Source organism: Vollenhovia emeryi, unplaced genomic scaffold, assembly GCF_000949405.1.
Source record: "Vollenhovia emeryi isolate VEMERY1.0 unplaced genomic scaffold, V.emery_V1.0 DF939222.1, whole genome shotgun sequence".
NCBI classification, from domain to species: Eukaryota; Metazoa; Arthropoda; class Insecta; order Hymenoptera; family Formicidae; genus Vollenhovia; species Vollenhovia emeryi.
In genome coordinates this window covers 722,972-738,942 of record NW_011967144.1, presented here as the reverse complement: position 1 = coordinate 738,942, position 15,971 = coordinate 722,972, and the positions used below count along the sequence as shown (strand labels likewise).

Below are 15,971 nucleotides of genomic sequence, written 5' to 3'. Positions count from 1 at the left end.
GTGTATATTCTTTAATAAATACTTACTGATTGATAATTTATATTATATATATACATATATATAGTCATGGTTTTATTTTATTTTATTTTATAATTTTATATTATAATATTTTATATTATAATAAATTTTATATTATAAATAACATTTTATATTATAATTTATTGATGTAAAGCATGTACGAGCGCGAAGCTCCCTCACGCACGCGACGCCCGCGTCCGAGAATCAATATTTGCAGGCGCGCTTCCAATGAAGGAGCTCGTAATTTCGAGAGGAAGTCGTTGGCGCGAAGAGCAAAGTGGTTTCCGTGCCTGCTCGTGACGGGCTATTAAGAGTTCCCGCTGGTTAAGTGTAAGTCGCAGTTTTGACACGGATGTTCATTACGCTTCTCGACAGAAAGAAAACGAGGACAGTGCATTAAGTGATCCTGGAGCGACCGAGGGTCAGAGGCTATTTGCAACATTTCTGATCGATGAAAAGGCCCTTGAAGTTCTCGCGCGCGCTATAAATTGTTATTTCTATTAATCCGAACGTGCGAACGGCTCAAGAGCACTTGGCTGTCAAAAATAACCGACTCGACGACTCGGTCGAGCAGCTGTATTTTTTTTTTAGACAAGACGGGAACGAGACACTGAATAAGCGCGTCCTCGTTAAGCCGTGTTACACCGCGTTTCGGAAATCTACGGCGCCAACTGTGCCCAGGTTATTTATCTTTGCGGAAAACTTGGACTATTCGTGTAATTTTTTCGGGTCAGCCTGTCGCTCATTTGGCACTGACCTTGGAAGTAATGAACGCAGAAAGAAACTGCTACGCGAAATAAAGGCACGTGAAACACGTCAGCTGTCTATCAACGAGCTCGCATGAAGGCCTTCTCTATTCTGCTCAGCAGGCGCGAAGTGTTTCTCGGAATATGTTTTTCTCAGTATTATATGTCTGAGATGGCTCATACATACGATTTGCTTGAATGGTCGGAAGACACGGCAAAGCACGCCTTCTGCAATAATGTATTACGTACGTTACGTACAGCAATATGATTAATTACAGACAATTAAATTCTCTTCTTCATGTCAGACTGTATCTCGGACGTGAAGGAAAACGGGTTATCTCAATTACACGTTCAAAGTTTAATGGTATATTTCGATAACATGCAGAGTTTACATCAAGGGTGAATTATGCAACGTCAACTCGATAGAGCGTACAGCCTCTTTCTTTCATTGGCATTCCATTGTCATGGAAAAGAATAAAATAAAATATTAATATCGTGGCAATGCTGACCGAGTGTGGAAAATACAATAAGTACAGTGGAGCGATCGTTTCGGTCGCGTTCTAAGTACAATACTTATTTGGCAACAATTAACAACAATCGAGATCAAAGATCGTCCACGGCGGTGACTCTCCTGACTTTGGTGAACCTTCCAAAGCGACCTCGGCAACGAGTCCCATTTCGTGAGCACCGGTGAGCACCGAGGTGTGCGAGATTCCCGTGGTCTCAAGACTGGAATTTCACGAGGTGTGCATTGATAGAATATAATACAGAATAGAGAGACTCGCGACGAGATCAGAGAAGTCACACCGCTTTCCTTTTGATCGCGTGATACGAGATCTCCCGCCGCTGGTGAAGCGTCTGGCAGTAAGGGTTCTAAGATTAAAAATGCGCGCAGTGTCGCTGAGATTTCTGATAGTTACCCGGCAAACAAGAGGTGGGATTTGGACGACTTTGAACCACTTGGAGCGTATCTTCGAAATTACTTCAACATTTCATACTTGACTACTTAATTTAGTTGAGGAGAAGCGCGTCGCGTCCCTTTCGCGATGAGTCGTCACGTGCGAACCGGCAACGATCATCGACAACGAACGCGCGGCATCCGATAATAGAAAAATTTCATTTAATTTTTTTTTTTTTTCGAAACAGGTAAAAGACTCGCGAACGTTCGAGGTACGAAATTTCTACGAGTGTAAAGGCGCGATAACGCTAGGTGGTAAACTGTAATTCGGTGAGACAGTAGACGAGAAGTACAGGCGTTCTTCAGCGAAACGTCGTTCGCGGAGGCAGAACTAAAGTATCGTCGAGCGTTGCGAGAAGCGCTCGGTCTCGTCAAACCGCGACGAGCACGGAACCCCTCCTCTTCCGCCTTTCCTTCCGGGCGTTTTGTTCCTCGAACCTTAAAGACCACCATTTTTACTGAACCCACGAGGCTGGTACCCAAAGCGGCTCAGATTCCACTCGACGGACTGCGTTGACTAGTTGCTCGAATGCCATTGGAAGATCAGCGTTCACGATCACCTCGTCGAAGAGATGAGAATACAGGAACTCTATTCTTTCCGCGTTGTGCAGGATCTCGTGGAATTCCTCGTCCTGTAAAGAATTGTATAAGATCAATGATAAAATACAATACAGTTGCTGCACTCTCTTAGACTGCAAATGCAAAGATGCTTGTTAAATATATCAAAACGTATAGCAAAAAATATCTAGGTGAATTTATAAAGACTCGACTTATGATAGAAATGACAACAATTTCCATTCTGTGTGAGTATAAAATTTCCAACTTGCCGTGAATCCCCGAGAATTGTTCTCATCGAAAGTCGACCTCGCTCGGGCTTCGTTTCTGGTCTCCTTCAGCACTTCGAACGTCGGCGGTTTCACGTATATGATGTACGGCCTCAGTTGCGGTGTTCTTAACATCTTGAGGGCCTGATAGTGAGGATTCAGAAGACACACGTATCCGGCGTTTATGAGCGAGCTGACGCTCTCGGAACTGGTGCCGTATAAATTTCCCTTGTACTCGCCGTACTCGATAAACTTCCCAGATTTGACGTCCTCCTCTATTTTCTCCCGAGTCATAAAATGATACTCCTTGCCGTTTACCTCGCCTGATCGCGGTGGCCTAGACGTATCTGATAAAAGGATTCGTTTAAAAAGAGCATTAGATTGGTAAATTATACGTTACTATTATAATCTCTCTCTCTCTCTCTTTATATTTATAATTATTTTAAAAATATTTTTTTATTTTCAACGGATTTACTTGTACGTACTTTACCAAACTGTTTTTATTCAATCCTTTTATTGCAAATTGCTGTCTTGTGCTTCACTTCAATCGTTGATTTAATAAAATCCTTTATTATTGGTATTCTTAGGTTCGTTAAATACAATATTTGTGAAGTTAATTTTCCCACAAGCTAATGTAGCCTTCTTATCTCAATCAACGGCAGTGAGATTCTTGGCGAACTTACATGGAACCGGAGTCTTGTACTTTTCGGTATCGGTGGCCATAAGTCGCCTCTTCAGCTCGTTCCTGCCGACCCCCGGTGGCCCGATGAGAACCACCGGCCGGTACAGACCCGGCCTGGGGTAGAGCTTGGCGACCTCTTCGTAGGTCGGCACTTCTTCCCGATCGAAGTCATCGTTCTCTGCAGCGTCATACATGATTTTTTTAGTTTTAGTTCCCTGCAAGTTGCACTTTGTAGGCGAGGCGTGCAAAGAGGTACTGGGACGGGGGCACAATGTGGGCAAAGGCACTGGAACAGAACACAAGCCTAACCGACGGTCAGGTCGTCAGGCCGTTCATTCGTTAAAGAAGCGCAGCCAAGATCAGCTTACTGAATTAACGGGTAACCACCTCGGGCACAGATCTACCGCGCGCACACAAAACCGACCGATGCTAAAGTACGCTTGAGGTGGTCACTAAACGATTTGTTATGCAACATCGCTACTGTTACGTCAATATTAGCGTCAAGCTTTTCATTAACAACATCAGCCTTGAAACGGAGCGTTTTCGGAGCATATTGGCGTTTCGCGCACTAGTTTAGAATTCTTCCAGTTGAGCCGAACAAATTCTCGCCTTTCAAAAATCTGAATTAATTCTGGCAGAAATGCACCAAGCGATTGAGCGCAAGATTCTATCAATATACTCCGAGTATCTACTTCGGTAACTTTAGTTAACTGCGGATTTCGTGCAACATTGATCAATATATATCTGTCGCTATAGCAATATATAAACATTAATAGTGTGACAAACACTCGATGAGATGTTATAAGTACGACACGTGTGAGACGAATGATTGCGAAACGAGATTCAAACAAGCTTAATGAGGCTGACAAACCCATCGACATACTTATATTGTCTTCATCCGGCTTCTCCTTCTCCTTCCTTTCGAGGAGGATCCTACGTTCTTGAAGAGCTCTGCTGGGGATCAAGCCTGCTCTCATATTTCGATCGCCTTCCCGTCTGGCTTGCCACCTGAATTTATAGCCAGCTTCGTTATAAGTCGGCACGAAACACATTTCAGATTATAATTGCTCTAACGACCAACTATTCTTACCAATATGCATCATCTTGACTGACAATATGCAGGACATCACCCTTGACAAAATCTAATCCGGCTTCCCTACAGGGAATATAGGGATCGTCGGCCGCCACGTATGAAAAGTGTGCCCTCACGCGAACCTAAACGATTATACGTATTTAACGTCGTTTTATATCGTAAAAATCTGTTTGTCACTGATTGTTATCGCGACTATCAGATCCTACCTTGCTCTCCCTGACTCCGCTTTTGCTGTCCGCGGGCACTATTTTAAAAGTGATTGTCCCTTCTGAATTTTGCTGGAAAAAATCGAATTTACGTTTTTTAACAGTGACTACCTGTTTATTTAAGAATCAACAGAGCTATTTTTATCACATCAAGAAGGACAAAATGTTTAAGTAACAACCTTGATGATTTTTAAAACACTAACAAGTTCTTTTAAACAACAATTTGAGTAGCTTCTTGTCGCCAGTGGTAATCAACCAAGGGGAGTTTTTAAAAAATCGACCAAACTGGCAAAATTGATGTTTGTTTTAATCACGACGTTTCGACCCCTTTATCGGGTCCTTCTCAAGTACATTCTAAAGTTGACTGAACATTTTAATTTATGCCGAAACAGAATGGGTTCATGAGTCTGTGGTGGCAAATTCATAATATCATATACGTCTCGGTAGTTAGTGAATTTATAATGATGTCATTTTCTAAAATTTGCCAAGTAGCTTTGCGTTTGCGCATCTCGAATAAGACTGACAGTGATCTTGATCGATTTTTTTTTAATTCTCCTTGGTTCCTTCAAACACTCTTGCGAAACTCCTAAGTCTCTTCAAAATATAATCGCAAATCTTCAAGATTAAATGTAATAAGATGTACTATTTTGCAAAATATAAAAGCAATTGTTTGTGAATGCACTCTTACATTATTTGTACTTAAAAATTCGGTCCTTTGGCCACTCTTTTTATTACTAGATTTTAATGAGGTGGCAAAGTACAACCTACCAAAATATGTAGAACGAAGCTGGGTGTCTTGCCCTCGACGCTGATGCCGTTGACTTCGCAGACCTCGTCGCCGACGTGGATGAGACCGGACCGGTCGGCCGCGCCGCCGTGCATTATCCGCGCGATCACGATCTTGCCGGTTTCCTCGCAGGTCTTTATGGTCGCCCCCTAATGTCAAGGTGTAAAGTCTAGTATTGTCATTTGGTTGCATATCGCGCGCGAACGCGTACTAGGGAGCGTCTTTTCTTTCTTTTCTTAAAAAAAAATGGGAAAAAATAAAGAGGTCTCCTCGTGTACGGAAAGGCAGACGCGGAACGCGACGCTAAGACCAACGCGCATTTCCGACCATTTCCGTGCCCCACGATCGTTCGATCGGGATCGTGCAACACAGAAATAGACGAGCACTGCGCGCCGATAACATGAATGTCCAAAAGTTATCGCGGAGATACCGAAAATATTTGATTTTTCAGTCAATGATTATATGCCGAGAGTCTCTTAAATCTCCTTTGGAATTTCATATCGTTTTCTTAGCTGTCTAGCTTATCTCTGTACATTTCCCGAGATAAACAGAAATGGGCGTTTCAAACGATTTGCAAAAGAAACGTAACAAAGATCGAATCGCATCTCGAGAAACATATATCGCAAAATGCAGTCGCCCGTGACATCATTTAATTGCTCGAAGAACAGACACGAAATTACCACAAGTAGTGTGGAATTGTTGAAATAAAAGGTAATTTTGTGTGTCTAAATGTTTCTTTAAGCCAAATTTTCGCCAAAGGGTAACTCCATTTCACGTACTTAAAATACAGTCATGCGGGACAATAACAACAAATGCAGTGGTACAACAGATTTTATTTACAAGGCAAAAACTTAAGAGAACAACTCAAACGAGACGTATGCAATGGACGCAACAAAGGCAAACAGCAAACTCAACAAACTTAGGCAGGGAAGGGAAGGACATTTACGAGAACGCTTTATTTACAGCTGAATCTATGTCCTGTGGTCGCAGCACGACAACGAGGAAGGGGACTGACTAGAGATCTATGCTGGAAGCAGGGATTGAAACCGGTTTCATTTCCGTAATCGAGCTTGATTCATCCAAGATTTCTGGACGTTCGCAATTTCTGTTGTCGTACCTCGCCCGTCCGCGCGGCAACCGGAGTTGCGCGCGACAAAAGTCTACCAGTTTCGATCCTGACGCTAAAGTGAGCGAGCGGCGAAAACGAAAAGAATGATGGTCTGGGTACAAGGACAGTTTCGTACGACGTAAAGTCAGGTGTTCATCACAGGTGCTCAGCACATGTTCTACTGGCATTCAGGCGACTTACCACGATCGGTTCAACGCCGGCGTCGCCCTTCGAAGCAAGTTTGACGATGAAAGAAACACGTGATTACTTGGTTACTCTTTTCTTCGCACTCGTGAGGGTACTCGTTACTCCCGGAGGACTTTCTCATCATAGTATCCAAGTTACAAACTACGCAGATACGTGACTCGCCTGCCTACGCCGATACTGGGGAGCGTTTTTCGCGTCTCATGCAAGGCGACGCGAATGTACAACCATGTGTGGGCGGAAAAACGAATCTTTAACGCTCTGGCAAAGAAAAGTAATCTACCTTCGGACTGCTCCCCCCTCCATCCCTACGGCTTCTTCAAAAAACGTAAACGCGCACATTCTGACACGCTATTACTCAATTGACAATTAAGCTTTTCTCTCCCTCTTTCGCTTTTGCTCACACTCTTGGGTTAATCGAGTGAAAGACGCTCAGAAAGACACCGTTATTGCAAATGCCGACTCAACGGTCGATCTAACGTACCAGGGGCTCGTTCGACTTCACCAGCTGAACGATCTTCACCGTTTCCTCGTCCTCGTCCACCTCCAACGGGATTTCCGGCAGCCTCGGATAGTAGTCCTTTTGCGCCACCGCGTCGTGAGCGCAGAGGAGACCCTTCAATGAAGGAGGGTTGTTGAAACACGTATTCTCATATCAATTTCTTCAGGGGCGGTTATTAAATTGCAAACAGGAAGATTGACGCCGGTTTGTCATTTTCCGGTCAATTGTTAACCAGGTTAGTCGACTCTCTGTCCGTTCTCAGATAATAACATAGACAAAGGTGGAGAGTCGATTGACTTCTGGCTAACAATTGACCAGAAAATGAAAATTCGGGCAGTAAAACAATCGTTCACGGTTCATTTTGTTGCGACTAAAACTTTTTTTTTAAATAAGTACGTACCACTGCCTCTGCAGAAAGCATCTTGTCGTGCAAAGTATATACACAATTGTACTTGTTGCTATCTTTACCTGGATGTGCGGTTTCTGCAGCAAGTGAAACAGCTCCTTGCAGTCGGGCGAGGCGTGGGTTTTGGTCGACAACAGATCGAGAACCTCGACGTCGATGTCCATCGCGTTGGACAGCACGGGGAAGAACTTGTCGTCCTTGACATTGCTGAGGATCTTGTTGTGGACGTTCACCAGGGCGTTCAGTTCCTTGGACTGCAGCAGCTCGCTGAGAAACCCGAACTCCTCCTCGGTGCAGCTGGGAATTTCCGACTTGTTCTCCTGCAGCGAGTTCAGCAGCTTGGACAACGCTGGAACGAGGGAGCGAGTGAGACTAACGACGCAACGAGAATATTCGATTCAAAGTAAATGAAAAAAAAAAGAAATACGGTGCTCGAGAACAGCCTTGACAAATTCTTGCCTTTGTTTCTCCCTTTAAATCCCCCGTCGCCACCCTCCCTTTATTATTCCCGCTTCACGTACGCTTCAGCGTGAAATAACATTCGTTATCAGAGTCGAACGGTGCTAATTATGTTCTCCATATTTAAACACGGAGGCGCTAAAATTGGAAGCGGTGTAACGAACTCTATCTCGCTCCCACATGGCTCTATAATTATTTTAATTCAAAGACAAGGATTTCTCTCTCTCTCTCTCTCTCGTGGCATTCGCGCGCCGGTCAATACCGTCGATATCGGATTCATTTTTAAACGGGGATCGCTCGCCCCGTAGAGAACGTCCGTTCCATTCAACGAAATTGGAGCACGCGGAAACGCGCGGCCGCGACTGGAATCTGGGCCGCTAACGCTAACGTCGGAGGGCCTCGTTATTACTCGCGCTCGCGTTTATTTATTCCCACCCCCTTCCCGCGGGATTACCCACGCTCTATATTTATAGCGTTTACAACGCTCGCGGCCGACAACGCGCACGTATTATTAATATGTCTTTCAGGAGTATTATTCTCCGCAACTTGCTCCAATAACTCGCTTGCTCTCGCGACGGGGAACAACGGGGTGGCCTTATCGGCACGCCGCCACAATAGTCGACTCGGGCGAGATCACCCTCGCCGCTCCTGAGCGCCGGCCCGTTCCCTGTCTCCCTCCGCGTCGGGAAATGACGTGAAACACGTGAAAGCACCCTCGGCGAATCTCGATTGCGCTCGATCCCTCGGGGGACCGGCGGCCTTGTCCTCCTGTCGCTCCCACCGGTCGTCGACTTACCGGGGTCCCAGTTAACGTTCTCCATGACGACCGCCGCTGTCATAATTCGCACTCGGCACCCGGGTGGTCAGGCGTGTCCCCGCGCTGCCGAGGCGAGGACGTGGGCGTCGCGACGCTCGGCGTCCGTTTGAGCGACGGGTATCAGAGGCGGCGACAGCGGGATCCGGGTCGGCGTATTTCCGTCGGGGTCGCGCGCTGCGCCGTCGCCGCCGCGTCGACGATGCTGTTCCGCCGCTGCTGCTGCTGCTGCTGCTGCTGCCGCTTCCTCGCGTCGACGTGTCGCGTTCGCGTCGTCTGGAGTGTCGTTATCATAGCGAGAATAATCCGTTACGTAAGCAGCATGTCACTCGACACGGGGTAGGATGACCGCCACCGGATTGGCCTGCCGTCCCTGCCCCGTGCGATTCCTCGACATGGCACGGTCTCCTCTCTTTCTCTCCCTCTCTCTTTCTTTTCTCTTCCCCTCACTCTTTCTCCCCTGCGTTCTCCACGTACGAGATGTGTCCCGAAATCCGACGCGCTCTCCAAAGATGCACTCCGACGCGAGGCCTCGAGAGAGGAGTCTCGGAGGGGCCTTCCCCTCCGTGGACGTGGATCTATTTGGCACTAATGCACCCCCGACGAAGCCCGCGCGTTCCTCGTGTCTCCCCGACGCGGCGGCATCGGTGCCATGTTGAAAGGCGCCGCGAACAATGCGCTCCGCGCACCCTTCGTCGGCCTCTGCCTCCGTTTCTGACTCGCCCGACAGCCTGGTCGCCTCCATCCCTCTCCTGCCCCTCCACCCTCCCTGCCCGTCTCTCTCGCTCCCCCGGCGGCTTACGTGGGCGGAAAGAGACGGGCAATTCTCGTCGAAACTCGACCCTATCTCCGTGCTCGCGCAGGGACGGCGAATTAAATGACCGAGAGCCACATGGTCGCCTCGAGGCTCTGCAGCTTCGGACGCCGAACTGCATTTTCGGACGCTCTTACTGTTAGCTCGAGTATAATTTGTAGTGACCAACGGTTTCTAAGTTCTGTCTGACGTCTTTGTAACAGCAGGCGGGATCATTTTTGCAATACGTGAGATTTATTTTTAAAAAACCAACAAAATTGTTTGTTAAACGAATAACGCACTCGGAGCCACGTAATCGATTGGTACGATAATCAGAGTGGAGCATACGCAAGCACCCTATGTACGCAAAGCGCCGGCAAAAAATACAGAAATTAAAAAAATAGCGAAAGCGAGGTAGAATCGGCTGACTTTTTTGCGCACGGGACGCCGGTGCGAAGCGTTAAGTGCATTTGCTGTAATAATTTCGTTTAACAGCGCCCAGACAAAAATATCAAGTGAATGAACGAGTAAGTGGCGCTTAAGACTGCGTGATCGCCCTTGGGAAAATATACCTTGGGACACCTTGAAATTTTACTTTAGAAAAATGAGAAACATGAAAAGTCAACTGGGACACTTTAAACTTTGATTTAAGGTAAACCCAAAACTTCCTTTAAGAATTTAAAAGACTCCTGTGTGTGTGTACGCAAATAATTCCAGCGAAGAATATTAAAATTTTAGGAAATACGGACGCAGAATAGGATAAGCTGCGGCACACTTGACGCTGCAAATGCTTCGCACACACAAAGCGTTCTTTGTCTTCTTTTCCTTTGCTAAAAAGGAGAGGAAGAACGTTCCGAGGCATTTGTGGTATCGAGTAATCCGCGGCCAGAATCAGCCCAGTAAGAAACGATTCGTCGATCGATGTCGAGTCGCCATTGATCGACGAGACATTTCTCACTGCGAGCTTCCTTAATCACAGAATGCGTGGGACATAAGGTAGATTTCAATTAGTAGCCCTGTTTATTGGAAAATACGCGTAACTGTGAGTTCGAGCTGTGTCTCGAATCAAACTGTACAGAATTACAGAATTACATTGTACCTAAATGTTTCTTTATTGAACGAAATAAATGAATCGCCAATAAGGCGATCGTATCGGACACGTGGCGCCATCTGCCAGCGACTCGCCGAGTCGAATGTAGCGCAAGCGTTGGCCGATAATAAACAATATCGCGTTACATTAATTACATTAATTAATTAATGCCCTAATGAATTAAACTATTCGATTACGTCAGCTCCGATGTGGCTGGCGAAAACCCAGAATCAGCCCGAGATACGGTCTCTCGTGCAACTTTCGTCGCTCCTTTAAAGAGGCAGGTCCTCTCCATATACGTGACGAACCTTATTGTTCATCAATGTTTCTTGCATTTTATGAATGAAAACATAAAGAGGACCGCGCGGCAATCCGTCCGGCGAGTGAGCGAGACCTCCGGGAGTTGGCGATTGCTCGCGCGTTTCCGCCGATGCTGAAAATCGCGCGGAAATCGATGTGAAATTAATGTAACCATTAAATTAGTTACTAGCTATCGAAAAAAATGTAACCGAGTTAAGTTACAGTTGCAGATGGAGAGAAAGTAACGAAATTAAGTTAGAGTTGCCGAAGAAAAACTAACTGTAACTTCGTTACAAGTAACGAGTTACTCCCCAACCCTGTGTTATTGTCGGTAAAGAATTAACCAAGTGTTTGCAACGTACTTCCAGACGGTGTAACCATCAATAAAACTCTCCGTAAACAACGTAACTGTCGATAAAACTCTTCGTAAATAAATATAAATTTTCGCCAGGGAAGCGGAAGGTCCCAGGTTCACAAATCCTGGTCTACCCCAGCCCGTTACTTTTCTCGCCGAAAAATTAAGAAGCGGCGCGTCTTAGTGCCTACCTCCCCGAAGATACACCCCTGTTTATTACCGTGGAAGTCCTTTCCCCCAAGGACGATCCTGGGGCTCGATCAGGAATCTTTTTCTCCAGCGCAAACTCGTGAAAGGCGAAAGACTTCATCAACGAATTCAACATTTGTCAATGAAAATTTGCACCTTTCACGAGTTCGCGCTTGAGCAAAAAAGATTCATGATCGAGTCTCTGCTCGCGGCTCATCCGAGTGGAGAAGTTTACGCAGAGACTTTAATACGGCCGTCATACCAAAGCATGATTTTGTATCATTTGACTGTGCCTTTTAACCGTCTTTTTATGTCAGAAATGGCACGCGAGTTCATAAATGGTCTACGGCGATTTTTGCTCATCCACCCGCTCGGACGAGCCACAGAGCAGGATCATCTTTAGGTGTAGAAAGGGCAAGAGGGAGAAGGAGCGAGCGAAGCGAGACCTGGCGAGGCCTCCGTTCGTGCCCCCTCCGCCCCGAACCCCCTTGCGGCATCGCGACGACGACGGCGACGCCGCGCGGCGCCGCGCGGCGCCGCATCGCGTCGCGTCGCGCCGCGTCGCGGCGCCACCGTCGCCGTGTACACATGCAGTTGTCTGTACGCGAAACGTCTCGCCGCACGCCTCCCGCGGGAGACGCGCATCCCGTTTGATTTCCCGCGGAGTTTTCGCGCGGCGACTCGCGCCGCGCCGCTCCACACGGCCCGCCGATCCGAGCCGGTCTCCCGAGTTTCGGTAAGCCCGCCGGTTTCACTCTACTTTCCGCCCCGCGAGCCCGCCGTGCGCGTTTGACATGGCGAGCGCGTTTGACATACACACGCGAGCGAGCGAGCGGGCGCGCGCTCGCGCCCGCGCGCGCCTGCTTGCCGATTTTCGCGACGCCTGTCGCGCGCGCGTGCACACCCGCCGATGCCCGTCCGTCCGGATCGGCCGTCGCGGCGACGACGACGACGACGCCGATCCGGACGGGCGCTGGTGGCGGGAAAATCGCGGCGATCCGCCGACGCGGCCCGTCGGCGCGACCGGGCGATCCACAAGTGGTTGCGCCGCGACGCGCGCGCGTGCGCGCGAGCGCGCCAGGGTATGGGTGCGTGCGTGAACGAGCGAAGGAATGCGTGTGCGTGTGCGCGCGCGACGGCGGTGGCGGCGGCGGCGGCGGCGACGACGAAACGTCACGCCGCGACGCGACGCGACGCGACGTTCCCGAGAGGATCGGTCGCCAGTCCGAGGCGCAGGGCCGCATCTAGAACGTTTCCGCGGGCTATTGTCGAGATGTCGCGCAGAGGCCTTTGTGCGAGGGGAGCCTGGCGCCGGCTCCGTATGCTTTCATCGCGCCTCTTGAGAGACCGCCGCTTCGCCCTCGCGAACGCTCCCGTGCGAACGGCCGAGCGCTGTTTTCGCTTTCGTAATCGTTCTCGTCCTATTAGTCTTAATGCTGGAGATACCGGGCGCTTTTCGCTTCTGACCGTGTTCATTTTTTAGATTGATACCCCATTTCTTGTGTAAAAGATGTACACTGGGAACCACCGACGCCTTCCCACGTGAACGAGGGGGAAACCGCTGAGGGCATTGCGGTGTACAGATTTGCGGCATTACTGGGCATCGCTTGGCATTTTTTAGGCATTAGGTTGGGCATTACGCCTTGCTGGGGCATTAGAAAGATAAAAGAAGATAACATGAGATAATAAGATAAAGTAATGCCCACTGGGCATGAGTGGGCATTGGTGTATAAGAATTTGGTCAGCGGTTTCCCCCTCGCACGTGCATTTGTGCACATATCGACACACTTGTTCATTTTGCGTATACATACATGGAGAACGTGTATGTGTTCTACACGTGTCTACATTCATATGGGAAGGCATCGGTGATTCCTAGTGTACACATGAATTTGTGCATATATCGACACATTTATACATTTAGGGCCAGTTTCACAAACATCGGTTAACTGTTAACGAGAGTTCAGTCAACTCCCTATCCTTTTCCATCTTGTTCTCTAAGTAGAGACAGAGAATCAGTTAATCTTCGGTTAACTGTTAACCGACTTTTGTGAAACTGGCCCTTAGACTGGAAGGTCGTATCTCGATTTTACACAATCTTCGGTTTTTTTGCTTAAACGCTCATGTCGGATCAGAACGAGCGTTTAAATCGAAAACCCGGAAACTGTGTAAAATCGAGATACGATCTTGCGAAAGGTCGACCAGTCGATTTTGCATACACAGTTAGAAAATTTGTATTTTCTTGTTAAAGAAAATGCCGGTAAACATTTTTGTGTTAAATGTTTCACACATTCATGTGTTAATTTAACATATTGCTCTTGTGTTAATTGACCTCGAATGTAAAGTTATTATAACACTTGAAAAGAAATGTTAAAACAACACAATGTGTACTTGTTTTTTAATCTTACACGATACATATGTTCTATATATTTAGTAACAAGATTTATCTGTTAAAATTTACAAAATAAAATGTTGATTTAATTCTATATAACGTAAGTGAGAGCAATTTCGAACCGTCACTTGACTTATTACATCTGTAAAATATAAAAATAACATTTTTTTAGTTCATTTTGTCATTAAAATATGTTAATTTTACACAAAATTTATTTCAAATTATTTTGAGATTTGCATTTATTTTGTGTTAAAATATTAATAGAGTATTAGTGTGATTATTTGACATCCATATTATGTTAAATTAACACAAAAATTTTTGTGGACTGTTTGGGAGTTTTGGAACATGCGATATCTGCTAAATTTAACACAAATTTTTCAACTGTGTATACATACATGTGTTCTACACGGGAAGAAAAATGTAGCTGCCGTAGCTAAAACATACACGGGGCAATTAAATTTCAGTTGTAAAATATGGGCAGCTAATATTTAATTGTGACGGCTAAATATTTTGCTACCGTGCCTATTGTATCAGGTGCGACAGCAAACCGTTTGTTGGTTTAGAAATTTATAGTTATGGCAAAATATTTTTAGCGAACTATGATTAGCTACGATAGCAAAAATTCATATGGAAAGGCATCGCTGATTCCTAGTGTACAAACGATTGGTCGAATGATTGACGTAAAGTCAGATAAAATTTCAGAGCCCCATCTTTTATACAAGAAACGGAGTACACGAGTCGAAATTTTCGCCCTATGTTGAACCTTTAATTCTATTATATTGTAGGACTTAAGAGACAGTAGAAGAGATCGAACTGCAAGTACAAAATTTACTCCTACTTTAAAACTGATAGTGTCGGAAATTTCTACTCTTGCCAATTTAGCATTAAAGTAGGTCCTTTTAAGTAGGAGCTAAAGTAACTTTTTAAAATGAAAGATTCAAGGGAGGAGTACAAAAATATAATGTCATCAAAGTAGGTTATTGCTGATCTATGTAGGTGTATAGATAAACTAAGTACTCGGGTATTGATCTAAAAAATCTCAGAAGCCCATCTTTTATACAAGAAACAGAGCATTGATCTGAAAACTTTCAGAATCCTAACCCAGAACCCAGAATCCTCTTTTATACAAGAAATAAAGTATCGATCTAAAAAATAGAAACGGTCGCTCGGTAACTCTAGTGTTAGGTCCGGCCTCACCAACGTTGTTTAACTTTAAGCTTAGCTTAGTTCGTTCTTTGTCTCTTTTCAACTGTCACTTTAGAAAGAGACGGACATGAATTGAACTAAGATTAAAGTTAAGCGACGTTTGGTGAAACCGGGCCTTAGTGTCTTTAAATGATTATAAACTACGTTAAAAAATCATTAACCCTTTCACGACCGCTAAGAGGTATAAATAAAAGTCCCTCTCATATTTTTGGTCCCTTTGGCCCCTTGGAATGCTAATGTCCCGCTATATAGTACGTGCTGTCGTCTGGCGAGGACACGTATAACTGAATTTAAAACCGGAGAAACGTTCGCCGGCGCCGTATCACTGTGTGTTTAAGAGTTAAAAGAAATTTCCTTGAATTCAAAAAAGGACTCGATCGAAGGGACTACGTACCGAAAAAAAACACGCTGACAAATTCTGAGGCGAAAAGTGATTCGGTCGTGAAAGGATTAGGATCTGTTTGCACGCCCGAATAGATCGATCGATCGGTAGATATGCATAGCTGTACGAGCCACGAAGAAATATGATAATATCTCACGCGAAAAGAATAATTCGTTTTCTAACGCGGGATATTACCATAGTCCTTTGTGACCTGTGTAGCTTAATTTCTTATGCAAGGAACAGGAGAGAAAGACGCTGCGTTCCTTTTACGCGTCTTCAACCTAAATTTCGGATTACCGACACGAGCGTGAAGCGCTTCGTCTTTTTTTTTAGTTTCTATTAAGGATGTATCGGACCTATCTTCAAAATAGTACAAAGTCGCTAAAAATTTGTGAAATTGTTCTTTTAGTCTTCCTAATTTATTGCAGAAAAGTAAAAATGCATCCACTAAACGGTTGCT

The 15,971-nt window shown here is 45.8% G+C and overlaps 2 protein-coding genes across 5 annotated transcripts in view; one reads left to right on the top strand and one right to left on the bottom strand.

Annotated features, from left to right (window-relative positions):
- LOC105560773 (E3 ubiquitin-protein ligase MARCH6-like) overlaps positions 1–1,167 on the top strand; it is a 3,307-nt gene extending 2,140 nt beyond the window's left edge. The window contains exon 4 of the mRNA XM_012010171.1: positions 1,070–1,167. Coding sequence (XP_011865561.1) covers positions 1,070–1,167 — 98 coding nt within the window. The remainder of the gene's footprint in view (positions 1–1,069) is intronic.
- Positions 1,115–9,567, bottom strand: LOC105560771 (MAGUK p55 subfamily member 7). 4 transcript variants are annotated; one of them, XM_012010166.1, is made up of 11 exons: positions 8,790–9,567; positions 7,597–7,883; positions 7,111–7,242; positions 6,624–6,650; positions 5,296–5,463; positions 4,528–4,599; positions 4,319–4,443; positions 4,112–4,236; positions 3,230–3,532; positions 2,550–2,893; positions 1,115–2,354 (listed from the first exon to the last, which is right to left on the bottom strand). In XM_012010166.1, exons 1-11 carry the CDS (start codon positions 8,830–8,832, stop codon positions 2,178–2,180), a joined length of 1,803 nt encoding a protein of 600 aa, XP_011865556.1. In that variant the 5' UTR covers positions 8,833–9,567; the 3' UTR covers positions 1,115–2,177. The 4 variants fall into 4 exon arrangements, with proteins under 4 accessions (XP_011865556.1, XP_011865558.1, XP_011865557.1 ...); XM_012010168.1 differs by having other exon boundaries at positions 3,230–3,406; positions 8,790–9,563; XM_012010167.1 differs by lacking the exon at positions 6,624–6,650 and having other exon boundaries at positions 8,790–9,566.
- Between the last annotated feature and the right edge of the window lie 6,404 nt (positions 9,568–15,971).

What these genes read in the sequence shown, in the direction of transcription:
- LOC105560771 (XM_012010166.1), bottom strand. Translation starts at nt 8,832, where the DNA reads ATGACAGCGGCGGTCGTCATGGAGAACGTTAACTGGGACCCCG. An exon ending in TGAAGTCGAACGAGCCCCTG is followed by an intron (nt 6,651 to 7,110) that starts GTACGTTAGATC and finishes CTTGCTTCGAAG; the next exon opens with GGCGACGCCGGCGTTGAACC. An exon ending in GTACAAGACTCCGGTTCCAT is followed by an intron (nt 2,894 to 3,229) that starts GTAAGTTCGCCA and finishes TCCTTTTATCAG; the next exon opens with ATACGTCTAGGCCACCGCGA.